The 18,740-nt window shown below is 36.4% G+C and overlaps 1 protein-coding gene across 1 annotated transcript in view; it reads left to right on the top strand.

Moving 5' to 3' along the window:
- The window catches only part of CDK19 (cyclin dependent kinase 19), a 119,393-nt gene that overhangs the window by 84,019 nt on the left and 16,634 nt on the right, over positions 1 to 18,740 (top strand). The window contains exons 5-6 of the mRNA XM_066315259.1: positions 2,367 to 2,424; positions 3,484 to 3,615. Of these exons, the coding sequence (XP_066171356.1) occupies positions 2,367 to 2,424; positions 3,484 to 3,615 (190 nt within the window). The remainder of the gene's footprint in view (positions 1 to 2,366; positions 2,425 to 3,483; positions 3,616 to 18,740) is intronic.

Raw genomic sequence — 18,740 nt, 5'->3', positions numbered from 1 at the left:
TAATTAACCCTGCTTTGAAACTTGATCTCTAGAGGTTCCTTACAACCTGAAATATTCTGTGAATATTGTGGATTATGTCAGCAGATAAAAGAGTTGGGAGCCTTTTTTTCTGTGAAGAAATTGCTGCTTGGAGAATATTGTATTGTCAGAGAGAAACTATGGTTTATGTGAGATGTTTTGAAAATCCTGCTTAGATTTTAATTTTTATCTTAGTAAATCTTCTGAAGTTATAATATTTATTTCTTACAACCTAATTTTTTTATTAGAAACAGCCTGTCCTATAAATTACTGCAGTAACAACATTATCAGCTTTCTTCACTTGACAAATAAAGGCATTTTTAAAGTGCTTAAAATCCAATCCTGAATATAAAGGTCTGTTGAAGTGTTTTTGATTCATAGAATTGCTAAGATTGGAAAATCCCTCTAAGATCAAGTCCAACCATTAAACTTACACCACCATGTGTAGAACTAAATCATGCCTTAAGTGCCAGATTGTCTTTGTCTTTGTTTTGAACACTTCCAGGGATGGTGGTTCAACCAATTTCTTGGGCAGCCTGTTCCAATGCCTGCAGCTGCAGCTTTCCAGCCACTTTTCCGCAGCCTGCAGCATTGCATTGGGATTGTTGGGCAGGACCCAACACTTTGCCTTGTGGAACTTCTTACAGTTGGCTTTGGCACATCAAACCAGCAAGCTCATCATACTCGACTCTGAATCAAAGTTGCTAGGCAAAAGTTTAGGAAGAATTTCACCAAGAAAACTGGAGTTTTGCTCTCTTGGTTAGGACAGTTGCATTCATATGATTTCTAACAGAGGCTCTTGCTGCCTGGTTACTGAATATGCAGAAAGTGATTATTCTGTTCTCTGGAATATTCAATTCAGGGTTATACATAAATGTATGACCAGAGTTTGACAATTGCCTTGAGGTGTTGATTTTATTATCATTAAATATTAGCTAAGAGCAAGCATCATCTTTCTCTTTCCTAGATTTGCTGGTGTTTGCTCAAGGTCAATTGAAATAGCTCGTGTTTTCCAAGAAGTGAGTGCATATTGCCTCTTGAATGGTTCCAGTATATGTTGGGGAATTAAAAGTCAGTGATGATGTTGAGAATTACAAATTAAAAAGGGAAGAATAAAAGAGGCATCTGGAAAGAGAGGCAGTGGTTGGAGCCAGGGGAAGAAACAATGTTAGCACTGGGTGTGGGGTGGGAAGAACAGCTTCCAGGGGGAAGGAGAAAGAATAGGTGAAGTAGGGTGCTTTGTTTATTTGGTTGCTTTTTCAAAAACGCTAAAGATGTGTAATTTTGAGCCAAATTAGTAACCCTAGTTTGATTGTCTAATTTCAGGTAAATAGTGGCAAGGAACTGAGAATTTAAGTGCAATTCTGACATTGGTTTTCTGGACATCTCTTTCAGATTCTTTAACAAATCCTGCTTGAACAGACCCCTCTGCATGCATTAAGGATTCAAATATGAATTGAATCCTTATTGTTTGGATGAACACTCCAAAATTCTGCTTTGAAGCTTTGTTATGCATCTCTTCATTCAAATCACTTTATGTTTTCAATCTTGTTTACTTTTTTACAGCTGTTAACACAATAGGGCAAAAGCTTCCAAGGAATGACTATTGATGTCTGAGGGAACCTAGATCCTAATTGCAGAACAATTGCTGTGATGTCATGTGCAGATTTTATGTGGTGTTCACAAACAGCTGGTTGCAAACAAGTAGATTGCAAAAAATGCCTATAAAGATTTTGTTCTTGTAAAGCTGCTGTGTGCACTATCAAAAGTTTTTGGGATGTAGCTGTGTGTGAATACTCGTGTTTCAAGAGAATTCTCATAGCCTAAATCAACTTTGTGGAAAAAAGTTCTTTTGGCCGTGTGATTTTTATTACTCGTAAGCTAAAAACAAGCACAGCTCTAAAAATGCAGTTATATAGGATGAAAACAAAGGTGACTCTCAACCATGTATTTGCATACCAAGATTTAGGATCACTTTAAATAAGTTATATCAGCAAGTGTTCTTGCCAGATTGATGTGTAGCATAAAAGTTAGCCTAATATAAAACTTTCCTCTAAAAGAAAATCTCTCCAGTGAATATAATTACTATAGTAACAATAGAAATGCACATTTAGTTAAAGATGGCATTTCTTACTGTGAAATGTCAAAGTATATTTCTATTTTCCAATTGTAAAATTAGTAACTAGAGATAAAAACTAGATGCCAGCAAGATAAAGGTATGGTAATTTTAGATTTCTAAGGATATTTCTAGAAATGTTTTCATTATAAAATAAATGTATGTAATTTTATTATTCCCAAAAATAATCATCAAAGGCTGATCAGCTAAAAATTCTGATTTTGTTTTTCAGAAACCAGCAAACATTCTGGTAATGGGTGAAGGTCCTGAAAGAGGAAGAGTCAAAATAGGTAAACTTTTTTGGAAAATTTAATTATGCAGCTAAGAGATTACTATAATAAAAAAATGCATCTTCTGTGTAAGATAGAAACAGATCTTCAGTGTTCTTTGAGTGTATGTATCTACAACCTCTAGTTCAATTTTAAATCTCATTCACAGAGTTTACAGGCTTAAAAAATTCCAAATAAATTTTTAGACATTTCTAAACTTGCCAAGGGTATTGGATGAGGCATAAAAGCATCTCTATGAAATAAAAAAAGTAGTAAGCACAGAGAACAGTGGTGATGATCAGGGGGTTTTTTTGACTTCTACTATGATTAGTTAGCATAAGTTAGCATTGTTACTTATAAATTGTGTTTGAGTTTCTAAATTATTTTTATTTAAATTACATTACTGCACAAAGTTGAATTGGATTTAAAATGTGTGGGCTTGATGGTACACCAAATTTTGTGATTTGCCATCTAGCATTTATTACTATAACTTACCAGAATCATTCTAAGGAGGATTTTTGAGTTCTATAGAATGAATGCTTAAAATATACCACCATAACAGTGCACACTGACTGAATCTGGAGCTCATTCCTCCAAATCATGGAGGAGGGATGCCTTGCAATATAGTGCAAAACAATCTGCACTGCAGTCACTTCAGTTTTGCACTTTGGGTAAATACATAGCAGTCACAAGGACTCACGATTTTGTAAGCATGTATAAAAATAAAGGGGGAAATGTACATTAGAGACCTACTACTGTTGACTTCAGTTAACCAAATTTCTGTTACAGTTTTAAAAAATGAACAGGCATGTGTGTTATGTAAAGTTTTACAATAACATCATGAAAACATGTCAGATGTTATCCTTCATAATCTTAGGAATGAAGTAAGTGGAATTTAGCCTTAGAAAAATTTGGTCCAGTATTGTTGTAAGTAGTTTGTGTTTTGTTAGAAACTTTGATTTGTAATTTTTAATGTTTTTGAGCTGTTGCTGTAATTGTTTTTGACAATACTGTTGAATTTTGATTTATTTGTATTAAAATTTAAATACTCTCCTCATTTTTTTTCTCTCCATTCCTCAGCTGATATGGGTTTTGCAAGATTGTTTAACTCGCCTTTGAAGCCATTGGCAGACTTGGATCCAGTGGTGGTGACATTCTGGTACAGAGCTCCAGAGCTGTTACTTGGGGCCAGACATTATACAAAGGCCATTGGTGAGTTGTCCTGTTGGAAGATGTTTGCCTGCAAGTTCTGTAAGGATAGTAGCCTTATAATAGATAGGATGGTCAGCTGACTAGCTAGTTTTGGGGTTTTGTCACTGAAGCAGTAGCAGACAATTCCATCCCTAAAAGATTAATCAAGATTAAAACTTTTTGGGGACCATGCTTCTATTTTTCAATATAACTTAGACATTTAAAATATCTAGTTTGTTTTGTTTTAAAAGCAAAAATATCCTTTGAATTGGTTTATATGGTTTCTTAATATTGGCTTAAAAATCTTGCAGTGTTTTAAACCTCTGAAAGCTATGACATTCTTGTAGGGTGTTACATGTCCAGATGCTTCTATAAAATGTGTGGCTTGATAAGCAGAAGGCTTGGACTCCTGTGCTGTGCATAATTGGCAAATCATTTGCTCCTGATGACTTATGAAGCTCCATGTTCAGGAAATGCTGGTAGCCAGGTTCTTTCTGCCCTAGTGAGTTCCCGAAGGACAGTCAGCCTCCAGGCCCAGCTGTTTGGAGAGTTAAAGCATTGAGGTGTGTGGCAGGTATCCTGGCTGCATGGTTGGCTTATATATTGAACTGCAGAGGAAACAGCATCATCACTGCTCCCTCATCATGGTCACCTCTGTGTATGTACAGGGGCGCTGCTCATAGATTGCTCTTCAGTCTGAGCAAGCCCATATCCCTCAATATCCTCTCCTGGAGCAGGTTCTCCAGCTTCTAACCATGCTGGTTACCTCTGCTTCTTGCCTTTGTTACTGCACTGTTTCATGGTTGTTACAGCAAGGCTGCCATTGATTATCATATCCCTAACCAGTTCTTCCTTCTTCCTCAGCAGCAGATCTGAGCAATGACACATATAGTTTACCCCCAAGTCCACTAGTAGTCTTTTCAGCATCCCTAAAGTGACCCTGTTTGTGTTCTGTTTGTTCTGCATGGTGCCCCATGGTCTGTTCATCTACTCTCACAGCTCCTTCTGCTGGTGTCCCAGTGCCCCAGCCAGAGTGTATGTCCCTGTATGAGGCCAGTGTCACCCTGCAGACTGAATCCTGTGTGGCAGCACCCTCCTTCTGGGGCTCTGCCTCAGCTGAGACTGAGGCTTCTCAGATGTGGTCCAGTGGGAGCTGGTGATGGAGCCTTGTAATGCCCCTGTCCCCTGCATAGTTCCGGCACAATCCCATGGTGGCAGGAGCATACTCTTAGGGCCTGAATCACATCACTGGGCTGCTAACTACTAAGTGTGCATTTGCTGAAGTGTTTTAAAGAAAATGCCAACAGGATTGCCTCAAACACCTCTAAATTAGATACTTTAATTGCCATATGATCATAGTGGAAAATACTGATGTGAATGGACCAGCTTACTGAGTGACCTGCGTGTGTGGTATGGGGAAGTTACCTCAACTGACAGCTACCTGGTTTTGATAGATGGCATATTGTTTGGAGATTTGGGTGAGTGATATGTACCACTATCTCAGGGTATCTCTTTGGAGGATGAATTAGTATAATGCTGTTGTTTGTTTAATTATGTCATAAATAACTTGGTTCTTGCCCTGAGGGATCTCTAGCCTATACTAAAACACAGGCAGAAAAGTTCCTATGAAACTTCAGAGGATGATGGTACGTTGGAGAGATCTGGATTTGCTAGTAGTTTATTATTTCTGAGGCTTTTATTTCTTGTATCACACCAATGAGTCACCCAGGAGGGGTGTGAATGGTTACATAGTAGTACCTGACATGCAGTGTGGGTGCTGAGGGCACTCAAAACAGTTTGGGCAGCAAACTGAAAAATAGGGAAATGAAAACAAGGAAAGTTGCAAGTTGAGATTTGTAGGCTGACTGAAGGATTAGAGGAGCATGTGATTGAAGAGAAAAGAGGTACATGGAGCTGATCTATGTGCAGCTTTAAGGCAAAGGGAAGAAGTGAGTAACAAAATGACAGTAGTGATGATGTTCATGCACTTTATTAAGTCCAGACTTGTGTTTTGCTTCTAGCACTATGTGCACTTTAAAAAGGGCCATTTTAATGAGTTAAGCATGTTAGTGAGAGTTTAACTTGAATGCTAATGTTTTTGGCAAAGGATGCAACTCTTAAAACTTTCTCTTAAATCTCTGTGCAGGAAATACAATTTTAATATCTCTTGATATTACATAATTCTCAGAAAGCCTAGTGTATCACTTTTAGTAATAACTCAGAAATTAAGTAAGATTCTCATTTAATTGCTCTTGACTTGGAAACAATAATTTAGAAGGAAGTTGATTGGATATAGCAAATTATGAAAAAAGATTATTTAGTATAGCTAATTGTTTTCCATAGCTATCTTCCCATGTCTCTTGGATAATACATAAGTTTTATTGATTAGTAAATACATATAAGGCTAAAGGCAGAGCTTTTGCTTTCAGTTTAGTCATAGTGAGAAATATTTTTGTTTGAATTTACTAGGAAATCGTTGTCATCAGTTCTCTTCTGCAGTGTCCTGACATTGTCCAACAGTTGCTATATGATTCAGATATTTGCTCAGGCTTTTACTGACTTCGTCTTAATTTCACTTCATTTTAAATGTATTTGTTGTATTCTACATGTACTCTCTTCCTTATCTTTGTTTCACATATAATTTAATTATTAGCAGTATATTCAAAATATCCTGGACACTGTCTACTATAGTGTCCAATTTGCTTTTATTCTTGTAATAAAGGATTCAGGTGCACTTGCTTACATGTAAATAATTCTCATACAAGATCAAAGACTAAAATTAGAATTTGACTTTTGACTTCTTCAGGATTTTAGTCTTTGATTTCTAGACCTGATCTTAGTTACATTTTGTGGGTTTAACTTTGAGAGAAAATTGGAGTAAATATAATCTGTTTAGAAAGTGCTATATATTACACAAAACAATATATAAGCATATTTCATTATTTTAGGGGTGAGTTTTCAGTGATATTTTCCTTTATTTAGTTTGTCTCTTAATATTAATTAAATATTCTACTTTTAATTTATTTCCTTGCAGAACAGATAGTTGTTCATCAGAAACGTTACATTATGTTTTAAAGAGATACAGGAATCAGGAAAATACTATGGTTGAAAAAACAGAAATAGCTTTTGCTTTCTGCGTGTTAAAAGGATAATAAAAATCCCATGTTATGGTTTCATGGAGAGTAATACTTCATTTCCTGAATTGTTAATGTTTGTAATGTAAGCCCTACTTACTAATAAAAGTTTCACGTGTAATATCTGCTACCATAGTTACAAGTAACTAACTTACCAGATGAATACATATTGGGAAAATGGTGTTGTAGAAGTCAAAGTTCATTGTCTATTCCATTACCACAATATGAATTTGTAATAAATTCACTATAGCCTGTGAAGGTTTTCTGCATTTTCATCATCAAAATTCAAAACCAGAATATGTTCCTCTGTGTTCTTTAGGTCTTCATACTTTAGCAAAGACATAAAACCTGCAAATAAAAGTAACTTGAACAAGCTTCAGGTGAAACCAAGTAGCTGCAAAAATGTAAATTGCTTGCAATCATGGAAACTTTAATAAAATTACTGAACAACTAGAAAGTTCAGCATAACAGAAAATGCCTTTATGCTCAAAATGCTTATGAAATAAGGTTGAAGTAAGTGGCAAGGTATAGTGTTCCTTTCATGTATGGGCAAAGACTTCTGCAGTTTAATTTTAAGGAAACTAAAGGAAATGACTGTGGTAAAATGCAGGAAAAGTTAAGCTGACTGTGAGCTTGAAAGGAGACATTAATCAGAGTGATTTTTTTTTTTTCATTCTGGGAACATCAGATTAGAAAAGAATGTAGGTAAAAGCAAATAGTGAGAACTCTTTCATCACAGGTTTTTAAGAAAATACGTGGCATTCTCCGGTATGATTCATTCTGCGGCATCTTGTAGCATATCAAGGTAATAACATAATTATGACTTGTTTTTATCAAGCTGCAGCTTGTATAGTTATCAGTGCTATCAAACAAGCATGTTATCTAACCTCTCTTTACCACTTGCCTTAATTAAAGCAATAGCATGTTTGATAAATGGCATCAGATGACTTACAGTATTTTAGGTGGTTTGGATTTTGTTGACAAAAGAATTCTTTAAAGTGATCATTTGGCCACCCATTAAGCACGGCTTAAACACTGTCCTGAACCAAAATAAGATGGGCTTGTTTATAGTGAAAAAACAAATCTGGGAACCTGAGAAATCTTCATTTCTTAGGTACCTTTTTTTGCACTTGTCAAAATTATAGGTCAGCAGTAATGTCAGAAATGGCTGGGCACTTACCAGGCCAAATGAGACTTAGGTGTAGAGAAACTGTAACTCAAAGCCTGGGTAGTGCACTGTCACCTCATTCTATTTCCAGACTACCACGCAGTTACAGAAGCTGGAAATGTGTGAAAGGTATAAGCAGATATCAAAATGCTTTTGAAAGCAAATGTCACAGGAAAATACTCAGTGTATCAGAGGGAATGAATTTATAATGAATACTGTGATCAGTCAGAGTTTCAACAACTCCATTTGACCTGATGCAGGAATAAAAGAGAGGGAAATATCTGGGGTGTATTATGTAGGATTTAGGATGGAAATATGTGCATATGTGTTCCATATTTCCTATGCAGTGAGTCCCACACATTCCGAGTGCATCAGATGTCCCTACTGTGCGTGCACAGATTGTTGGCATGCTGGCCAGGCTGTGGGGCCTCTGGAAATCTTGGACTGATGCCTGAAGCACTTTTGGGCTCATGTTCTGGGAGGGCTGGAGGAAAAAAAATAAGACCTATCTGGAAAATCTGGTAAACCAGAAATTACAGGTTGGATCAGCCAGAAGATTGAAAACTCTTCAGGAAAAATGTACAGGGGAGGTTCCCACCTGTTGTCTGTGGAGCCACAGGAGCAGGGGGTCTGCTTTTAAGCATCCATGAGAAATAATTAAGAAGAACAAATCCATAGTCAGTCAGCATTTGTTTGCTGCATAGGAATTCACATTCTTGTTTGTGAAAGGTTGTGATTTGAGGAAGGAGTTGTGAAAAAACTAGAAAAATAAGTTAAATTATCGAGGTTTGGAAAATATTTATGTGCTGAAAAGAAAAACTCAGGCTGTACCAAGAAGGGAGCCTTGTTCATGCCCTGGGAAATGTTATACAACATGAGGAGTAATTGGATTCAGATGATATTTTGTGATAAACTTGTTTTGGCATGTGATAAACTTTCTTAATTTTGATTATCAAAGTTGTTCTTATGCTTTTTCTGAGAGGCAAAATATTTTAATACAAAGGATTAATTGTTGCTCTTTTATCTAGTTATTGCAGGTACTGGATGATTTACTGTTGTTTTTTCCTCTTGCTTTCTAAAATAGCAAAATATAGCTAAAATACTATACAAGCCTATTCTTCTATTAAAAAATAAAAAGTAATTCTAATAAATGTAAAGATGTTTAAAGGATTATTAGATCACCTAGTTAGAACATTTTAAAGCTGTATTAGTATTTTGGGAAGCTTGGGATGCTGACAGCAACTCAAGGAATATCGTCTGCAGGATCGTTGCACACTTTAACTGTTTTGTGATCTAGTTCCTCCCACTTTCTAACACCTCTATTACTCTTGCTTCTCAAAATGTTAAGTCTGGAAATTATCTGGTGGCCATTGTCAACTCTGAAGAGTCTGAAAGGCGTGTAGTAGTTTAATTGTCAAAATAATGAGAATAGTGCTGTGGGTCTGACCTGTCTCTGCTGGTGTAAAACCAATGGAGGTACTGTAATGTAAGGCCGACTAAGTTTCATTTGTTAGGATAGTAAGCTGGGTCTCAAAAGACTTGGCTTTAAATACTCATTCAATGCCAAGGGCTGTATGTAGTTGGCCACATTTAATTTATTCCATCCCAAGTGTTGTTTCATTATCTATAAAATAAGGACACTAGTTGTTGGTGTTGTCCTGAAGATAAAGTCAGTTAAGGATAATAGGGAACTCCAGTATAAGTATGCTGTAAATTGTTTTTTTTAACTCAATGAATGGATTGTCTGTCTAAGAACCTGGGATGTTACTTTGCATCTGCAATTAACATGACAAGTTTACCCATTCTGGACATTAAAAACAAAAAAGGAAAGAAAAGGAAAACAAAACCACTAAATCTTCAACACAACTACAATCTGCTAGTTGTCCTGATTTGGATTGCTTGGTAAATTAACCTGTAAACTTCCACATACTCATACATGTGTCTGAGTGTGTATTCATACATCTGTACATAAACATACACATAGTGGTCACCCAGTACTTTTTGTATTCTCATTACTCTCTCCCCTTGGAACACTTTTGAAGGGAAGTACTGGATGCTTTTCCATCTTGTTTAGTATTTTGGCAGATTTGCTGCTTCATGATGATTACTATGACTTAACTGTATATGGCTTATTTTATAATAGGAAAAATAATATAAAAATACTCAGAAGGCAGAATATCCTTTATAGCTCTGTGATAAAAAACCCACTTTTGAGCAAGAGGTGCCTTCAAAAATCTGCCTACACTTAGTCCCATGTACATCAAAGGTCATCAATTATTTGTGGGCCAAAAATCTTCCATACTGATCATAGTTTTTGTTCCATGTCTTTTTTTCCTTCTGTTTTCCCCTCCAAGTATCAGATTTGTGTTCTTCCAAACTGTTAATAACCATGGGGCCTGTTAATAACCATATGGGCAAGCTTTTTCTTCCCTAGTATCTCACGGACTTTGCCCTTTACCAGACAGGTGAGTTTTGCAGCAGCACATTGATCCTCTAGTCCCCCTGAGCAACATATGCCATGAACTGAGATTAAAAAAAGATTTAGATTTTTTAAAAGAAAGATTACCTAGGGAAGTAAGACAGGAGCTTTTCTTGTGAAAGTTGGTTCCATAAACATGTTACCCTCACTATACTGTGCAGTAATGAGTAGCTTTTAATGTGCACTTTTTGCTATCAAATCTGAAAAGTTGGCTCCTAAAAGTTGATTTTGGCTGAAAACCAAGTGCCTACTATTCTAACAAGATGCATACTTCTGGTACAGAGGAGTTGTTTTAACTGATCCATCAGTTTGATCTTCAGGCATAATTACTTCAGCAATATCAACTAAAACTTTCAACATTACTGCACTGATTAAGTAGAATGACTGGTTTTCAGGACAGGTGCGATTGCTTGTCAATAACTGTCATTGACAGCAGAATTGCTCTTCACACCAGTTTATTTAATGTATTATCCGATGGAGTTGCTTGTAATTACATTGGAGTTATTGTCAGTGCCTTATAGAAATAGCTGAAAGGCTGAAACCTTACTAATAGACATGTTAAGATAGTGTAAAGTAAAACACTCTGTTTGGAAGGACAAAGAAGCTTCTTCAGTGGTACTGTCTGGGAGGTTTCTTCATGTGCATTCCTCTCCATTGACTGAAACAAAGTAGGCATCAAAAACTTTGATAACTTCTAGAAAAGACTGTCATGGCTTGTGAATTGGAACAGTGCAAGAAAGTATTCTTCACAGATGTTCCTAGTTATAACTCAGTCTGCCAGAAAGCAGGGCTTTTGCTCACCTTATGTTAGCTCTGAAGGTGCTGACATATTGGATCTATTAAAAAGTTGTAATAGTTAAAGATATAAGCCAAGTAAGAGCACACAACACATAACAAACTCCCTGTTCCTCTTTAGTCAGCATGGAGTTAACCTGTAAAGACTTCCATGGTGTACAAAAAAAAGCTGTTTTATTAAAATATTTTGCATTTAATTAGGAAAAAGGTATATTTCCCTTTCGAAGAATATGTACTGCTTTCTTATTCACTACTGTCAGTATTTTTTTTTCATATGATTTTATGAAATGCAGAGCTGTGCATATTTTCTGAAAAGCTTTGTAGATACTCTTTTACCAAACAGTGGCTAATCTTGCCTGTTCTTAATTCTGTCATCATTATAGGAGGAAATAATAACAATTTCTGTATTAGACTTGCCTAATACTTTGCAGAATAAGAGAGATTCATCACCTTTGCAATTAGTTTTCATACTTCCTTTACTTGCTGCCGTTTGATATTTGGTTGTGGAAAGTAGCCCTGAAACTACAAAGCTGCCTTTTGTCACCCATTATATTCTTCAGACTTTTGAAGAGTTTTCACTGAAAGGCCATTTTTCATTTTACCCTTGTTTCCATGAAGAGCTTGCCAGGGCACCTCTTGGACCCTCTGAGGTATAAGCATGGCTGTTGCTGAAACAAAAGTAGCAGTAGATTCTTTACTGAATCTTTGATAATTGTCAAATCTTGTCATAATGTTCCTCTGCCATCTCCAACCATCTAAAGATTTAGGATTAGGGAAAAAGCAAGACTGTAACACCCTTTCCGTGCCAGAACTAAGCACTTGTCCCACTGACCAAATTCCTTACCCTGAAATGACACCACCTGAGGCTGGAGCAATCCCAGGTTCTGGAGGAACTGAGAGAAGAAGAGAAAGGAGATGAAACTGTCACTCTATTCTGCTTTCATGCAACCATCACTCTATGCTCCCGAGGAAGTTAGCTGCTCTACTGCTAGCTAATTGTTGTGGTTTGAAAACAAACCAAGTGAGAGGCTCCAAGTCAGAAATACAATTTAATGAGAAGAAAAGGAAAAAATATAAAATTAAATAAATGCAACAATACAAAAAGAAAAACCACTGACAGAGTCAGAATACAACCTGATCAGGGTGATGGAAGCAGTCCAGATGAGGTGGTCTTCCTGAAGCAGTGATCTCCTAGAAAGGTCTGGTAACTCCCATCCTCTGGGAATCAGTGGATGAGGGCTGCTTCTACTGTCCCAAATCCCAGCTTATATACAGGTGAGAATGCTTGGCTCCTCCCCCTGGGCGGAGCATCTCACAATGGGATGATGAGTCATGGAAGAGGGCCTTGATGGCCCATTAAAGAGAGAGATAACTCCCGGAGGGATTTATCTATGAGTCATGCAAAAGGCATTGATGGGCCATTAACTGAAGATGGTGATAGAATACATCCTAAACTACAACCCAGGACACTAATGTTGTAGATAATCTGGTGTATACAGAAGTCTTGGAGACACAAATGAGGAGTTAAAGAATTCTGGACGAAAATGTGGTATATAAGATTTGGGGGACAGAGAGGGGAAGGAGAGTCTTTGAGAAGACAGCCACTGAAAATTCTTGCAAAAGCAATATAATGTTGGTGAAGGTTTAGTTTTCAAGGTACCAATGCTGGCAAAAATAAAATTCTTGTGCTCTGGAGTTAAAATTGTTGGTAAGATTTCAGTGTTGATGATTCCTGTCTTCAGGAATCTGCACATTTTAAATAGGTTTCACATGGAACCATAAACCTGGATTTTCCAAATTCTTGGATGTGAAGTTCTGTAAACTAAGGATTAAGTTCTTTTACAGGATTTTGCTGTTTGAAATCACATTTTTTGCTGCATGAAAGGACTACTTAGGCCTTCTGGATTTGTCGCCACTCCCTGTATTAAATCCATTGTACCTGTGTTGTCAAGCTTAGCACAGTAATTTAAGTTAATGTTGCAAGCTAGATAATGTATCTAGTGCATAGCAGAAGTCTGAAATCATATAATCCAGGATCTTCATTTAATGATACACTAAGGAGTAGAAATTTAAGTAGGAAAATAAAATATTTTGACAACCTTGAATACCTCCGTTAAGAGAGAATGATGAAAGCCTAGCCCATTAAAGCACTGCAGAAAATGACAATTGCTTTAAGTGAACTCAGAATTTCAGTTAAGATGCTTTAAAAGGGGTTAGGGTTGTATTTATTGAAATTAATTAAATTGTTAGTGCAAACATGAGAAGAAGACAGTTTATAATGCTAGGATTAAGGCATAGAGGTAAAAAGAAAAGCAAGGATGGTGGATTTCATTATCAATTCAAGTTAGTATGGTTTTGCAGTTAAAAGTTGTGAATTATCTTGACATTACATCATGGCACAGAAGATGGTGCACTTTTGAAATAAAACATTGTTCTTAGAGACACGGTTGGCTGGGTGTGAACATCCCTCCGATTAGGGGGAGGTGTTGTTTCTGTCTGCACCACAGTCATCTTTGTGGCTTTACAAGTGTAAGTTATTCTTCAGTCAAGGTCTCTTGCAATGCTGTTTGTTAAAAATTGGTCTACATTGCCTGACATCAAAGAGTGGAAGCAAATTTCTGACCCTTAACCAACTGACACCATTTTTTGCTTCCCCTTGAAAAGCCTGTCACATATAAATCTTTGTAACTGTCACATGTAAACTGAACCATTTTCAGTTCTTCATAAAAGCTGTCAAAAAGTTCTTCATAAAAGCTTAAAAGGCTAGTAACCACTTCCTCTGTTTTGCTGACTAAATTTTAAATGAAGGACATAAAAACTGGGACCTTAATGTATGAATATGAATGGGAAGGTCTTTCCCTTGTGTATAAGTATGATAACAGAACATATGTAACAGGCATGTTCTGTTCACCTTAGCGAAGAAATCCCTGTTTAAGGATACATTGTTTTCTTAAATCTGATTTCTAATGCTAAAACCAGCATAAAAATTAATAAACTCTTTCTCTATACTATCACTGTGCTCCTAGACTCTTGTGTATAAAGATTCCAGGTAAGTCTAGAATGTGCTGTTGTGCTCAGCATGCAATGGAATATTTTTTTTAGTAGAGGTTATATCTTTTCATAGACTGATTGATGACTGTTTGAAAAAATGAGACACATTTGCCCGTACAGTCCCATTTTAGGTTTCCAGCCCGTTGGTGTGTTTGATGTTCTTGCCTTGACTGGAAAGTTTTGGAGGATCTTAAGTAAATGCTGTAGCTCTTACAGGTGGCCTGAAAAGCCCTGTTTGGGCTAAGGCTTTGCTATCTAGTTCTTGACTACCCTGGTTGTGGCATTGGCCCTTGACAGGTGCAGGGAAGCTGTATTCTGCTGTCTGTCCTTCTGCTCTTCACTGCCTTTACCAGCATTCACATGTGTCCAAGGGTATAGACTTTGTGTTCAAAACAACAACAGGAAAAAAGCACTTTGGTTGAATACTGATGGTATTATGCTAAACCTCAGTAATGATGAATTCCTCATATTGACAGCACCTAAATAGATGTTTTCCAAGTCTTTACTTGCTTTCTTTAAGAGAATTTTATTAAGGAATCCTATGAGATTAAGAGATTGTTCGTTTGTTTAATTCTTTTCTTGGATATAGTTAAGAATTAAGATATATTTAATCTTAGATTCTGTCCTGTGTTCAGTGAAAAGTTTTGGTTACTATGCATGGGAAAAGATGTTTTATTTTATGAGTCAAGGCTATTGCTTAATAAATTGTCATACTGTCTTAAGTGGTCATGGTATTCTTAAAGAATGTTTCCAAGATACTGAAAGAAATACAGAAATGAGATTATTGTGTTGTAGAAATGAAAGAACACATGAGCATTTGCCTGCTTAATCAGCCCTATCACTGAAACAGCATCCCTTTGTTCTTGCTTCTTGGCTGCAGTGCTAAAGTAGAGCAGGACACGTAGGATTTTCTCAGCTGACCTATAAAGCTATTAGAATCCCAGCTTTTAAAACTGGGACATAGACAGCCATACAAATGTTTTAATAATCTGTGCACACAGGCATTTTTATAGAAGTCTATTTACCAATCACAAGTGTCCATCCATAAAGGGCTGGGGTTTTGTTTTTTTTTCTTTTCATAAAATTATGTAGTACTTGAGAAGTATTGTCAGAGTGGAAGGATATGTCAATTTGAGAGAACAGGTTTGAATGGAACCTGAGGAAGTTGCATGGTTAAGAGTCACTCCCAGCCCTCTTTCCAGAGCCAGAGAGAAAAACTGGCTTGCACTGGGGTCCAGTGTAAACTTGGGGACATGAGGAATCTGTAAGTCTTGGGGGTAGACTTCAACAAAACAACACAGCTCAACAGACAGTAAAAACCTTTACCATTGATTAGTCCTGTAGCCTAATGACAGTAGAAAAGACTGTAGGAAACAGAACCATATTTACAAGAATGGTTGTGTTACTCTGGTAAACCTGTTAGTATCCTCTCAAGACATCAGGTGGGAAGTACCCAATGCAACTCTGTAGGACCTTTGTGTCCCAGTTTTCAATGGGTCTGGGACATAACAAATGCATACCTTCAGTAGTTTTAGCTTTGGCTCAGGAGGGGTGAGGCCACTCACTGTTACGATCATTAGTAGAGAGGAGAGGAGAGAATTAATTGTTGGATAATTTTTGCCACTTATTTTGGTGCTCGCTTTTAAAAAAAGTTCTATTTTTAATGAATTTTTTATAAAACATTATAAGAAGTTCCTTTAGTGCTAGAGGCAGATGATGTGCATTAGAAGAATAATACACTATACTTGAAAAATACTACTTGTGTGTTTTAAACTCTGCTCTGTTAGTGCCCACTACTGAAGAGTAGTACGTGTTACTTGGAATATATTTGAAACAGATGTTATAATCATTCATTTTTAAGGATCATAAATGGAAAACCTTAAATGGCACTAGACAATGACATTTTTCCCATAGTTTTTATTTGGTTGACTACTATGAACAGTGTAGGAGATTAAGACCTATTAAGACTGCTTATATCTATGAAGTGTTTAAACCTAACAGAATTTAATGAAGCATTCCTGCTAGAACATGTGCCACATGTGGTACATTATTATTGCAAATTATGAATGTTTTTTAGAAGAAACAAACAAAAGGACTAGCTAATTTTGGCAGAAAATCATTAACTGTGAATGGTATCAATATATGCCAAGGATGTGTTCAATATCAGGTTACGTAAAAGGTTCATGAAGAGAAGACCCTGACCTGCTTGAGCTTCCTGGCTTCAAGGCCTTTTCCATCAATTTAATCTTTTCTTACGTACAGGTTTTCTGTACCGAGTCTTTTGGGTTACTTTATATTAGTTCTTTGGAGATGAAGAGTATCTGGCAAGAAACATAAAGAAACCCCAGCATATGAACTGCTAGAGAATATAACAATTGAGAAAAGTTAAAGTACTCTCATGCTTAACTTGCCAATAATGCCAACCCACAGAAAATCATAACACCATCTTCTCCAGTGTTTATTCAGATGTAACATCCAGTTGGTACAATTTTTGCCTTTCTGAATTCTCAGAGGTTTAAAATGCACTCTCTCTACCCTGTATAGTGGCTCTTCTCTCACACAGTGCAAGTGATAAAAAAAAAAAAAACAGTTTTGAAGTTTGCTGTGTCAGGTCAGGGAGATTTCAAAGTTCAGCTTTACTGTCAGGAAGAGTAGAATTTTTATTTTTTTTTTTTTTTTTTAAATTTTTTTTTTTTCCATTGAAAGGAAAAGGTCAGTCTGGATAGAGCAGTAGTGAATGGAATAATGAGCAGTGGCCTGGACTCTCCCTTACAATGTGATGGACAGTGAGCACCGTAGAAAGCCATGAAAACTAAGAGAGCTGCAATTCTTTTGGCCTCTAGATAAGCCATCTCCAAAAGGATTTGCTATCTGTTATGAAAATGAGTGAATAGATACTGTTAAATGAAGATTCCATTCTTCAATTAATAAGTCATTTCCATTCCGGAGATAATTTATGCCTACTACCCAGGCAGCAATTGTGATTAATATGCTGCATTAGTTGCTTGAGCAGATAAAATCTCAACAGCTAAAGATCTTGTTTTCATGCAGATAAGGCTAATAGGAAAATCAAAGGAAGATAAAACCTCGAGAATGTGATGTAATGCACAGAGCAAGTTACACCCTGTTGAAACTGTAAAGTCTGAATGAAATGTTATCAGATTTTCCTGTAAGGGAGGTTTCAAGAAAGGGTTATATATATTGGGACATGTCAAGCTCCACACCTGTAACATGATGGAAATGGAACTGACCAGTTTTGGCAAATAGAGTGTGATGGCTTGTTCGTTTATTTCCTGCATAAGGAGAGCAGTGGTTTTTCTTAAGGACACCCTGTGTCTCATGGGCAGCATGGGCCAAACACCACCATTGACTGTAAGTGGGGTTTGGAGTCTCAAATTAATTGCAACAACCAAGAGACTTTTCTTGGTGTTTTCTTTAGTCTGAATCCAATAAACTAAACTCTGGTTAAAGAATTTTGTGTCTCTTAGAGTTATACATTAAAGTTATATTGCTTTTTGTATTCATTCTGTTAAATTAGGAAAAAAATAAAAAAAGGTTTCCTAGGATCATCTAGTTTAACTTCAATTACTACACAAGTCTTCACACTCTTGTATTCAGCAGACTAAGCTTATTATTAATTTGATCTCAAATCTCAAAGTTATTGGAAAAGGTGTTGAAACGTGCTTATTCCAAAACACGTTTCCAAAGTTCCCAGTATACTTGAGGCATATTTATCAGTGTTGCAAATCCCTAAAACTGTTTTGTTGTTGTTGTTTGCGGGAGGGCAGGGGGTTTGTTGTTTTTTTTTTTTTTCTTCTTTTTTTGAGCTGGTAACAAGCTTCTTCTCACTGGCAAATTCACATTTTCATTTTAAGATGCATAGTAAACCACTTGGGTCATACAGAACACTAAGATGCATGGCAATGAGCAGTAACTAGAATGTCTACATGTAATCTGAAAAACTATTCTCTTGTAAATTAATGTTTCGATCCACAATATATTTAATCTAAAAAAGCATATTAATGGGAGTTTTATGAAAGAGAAGTGTTTTTTTTTTCTTTCAGTATATAGAATCATTAAGGTAGAGAAGATCATCAAGTCTAACTGTCAAATATCATGCTGTCGTTTTCTTTATGTACATGAGAGGTAGATAAGACAGTTAAATTATTGTTACTGTGGGAGTGAGTTGTCAAGTAGGATTTTAATTTTTTCAAACTTTGATAGTCACTCTTCTACACTTGATTAAAATTAGGCTCTTTTTTTCTTCATTTTAGCTAGCTTGTACCATTTGGTTAAACATATGAGCCATTAGTCTTCTCCTTCGTATTTGGCTATCAATTATCTGTTTGGAATTGTTCTGAAATATGTGGTAGAAATATTATTTCAATGTGTTTTTGTGAGGGATAATCTTTGGACAACTGAATGCCCTTTAAGTTATGTTACAAGCAAATATTGTGTAGCTTTCTGACATAACTGTGAATATGTTAAGGGCTGAACTGCCACTGTGCAAATTGGCTTT

The sequence above is a fragment of the Sylvia atricapilla genome, chromosome 3 (genome assembly GCF_009819655.1).
Source record: "Sylvia atricapilla isolate bSylAtr1 chromosome 3, bSylAtr1.pri, whole genome shotgun sequence".
NCBI lineage: Eukaryota > Metazoa > Chordata > Aves > Passeriformes > Sylviidae > Sylvia > Sylvia atricapilla.
The sequence above is the reverse complement of the archived record's forward strand: the minus strand, read 5'-3'. Positions and strand labels throughout refer to the sequence as shown.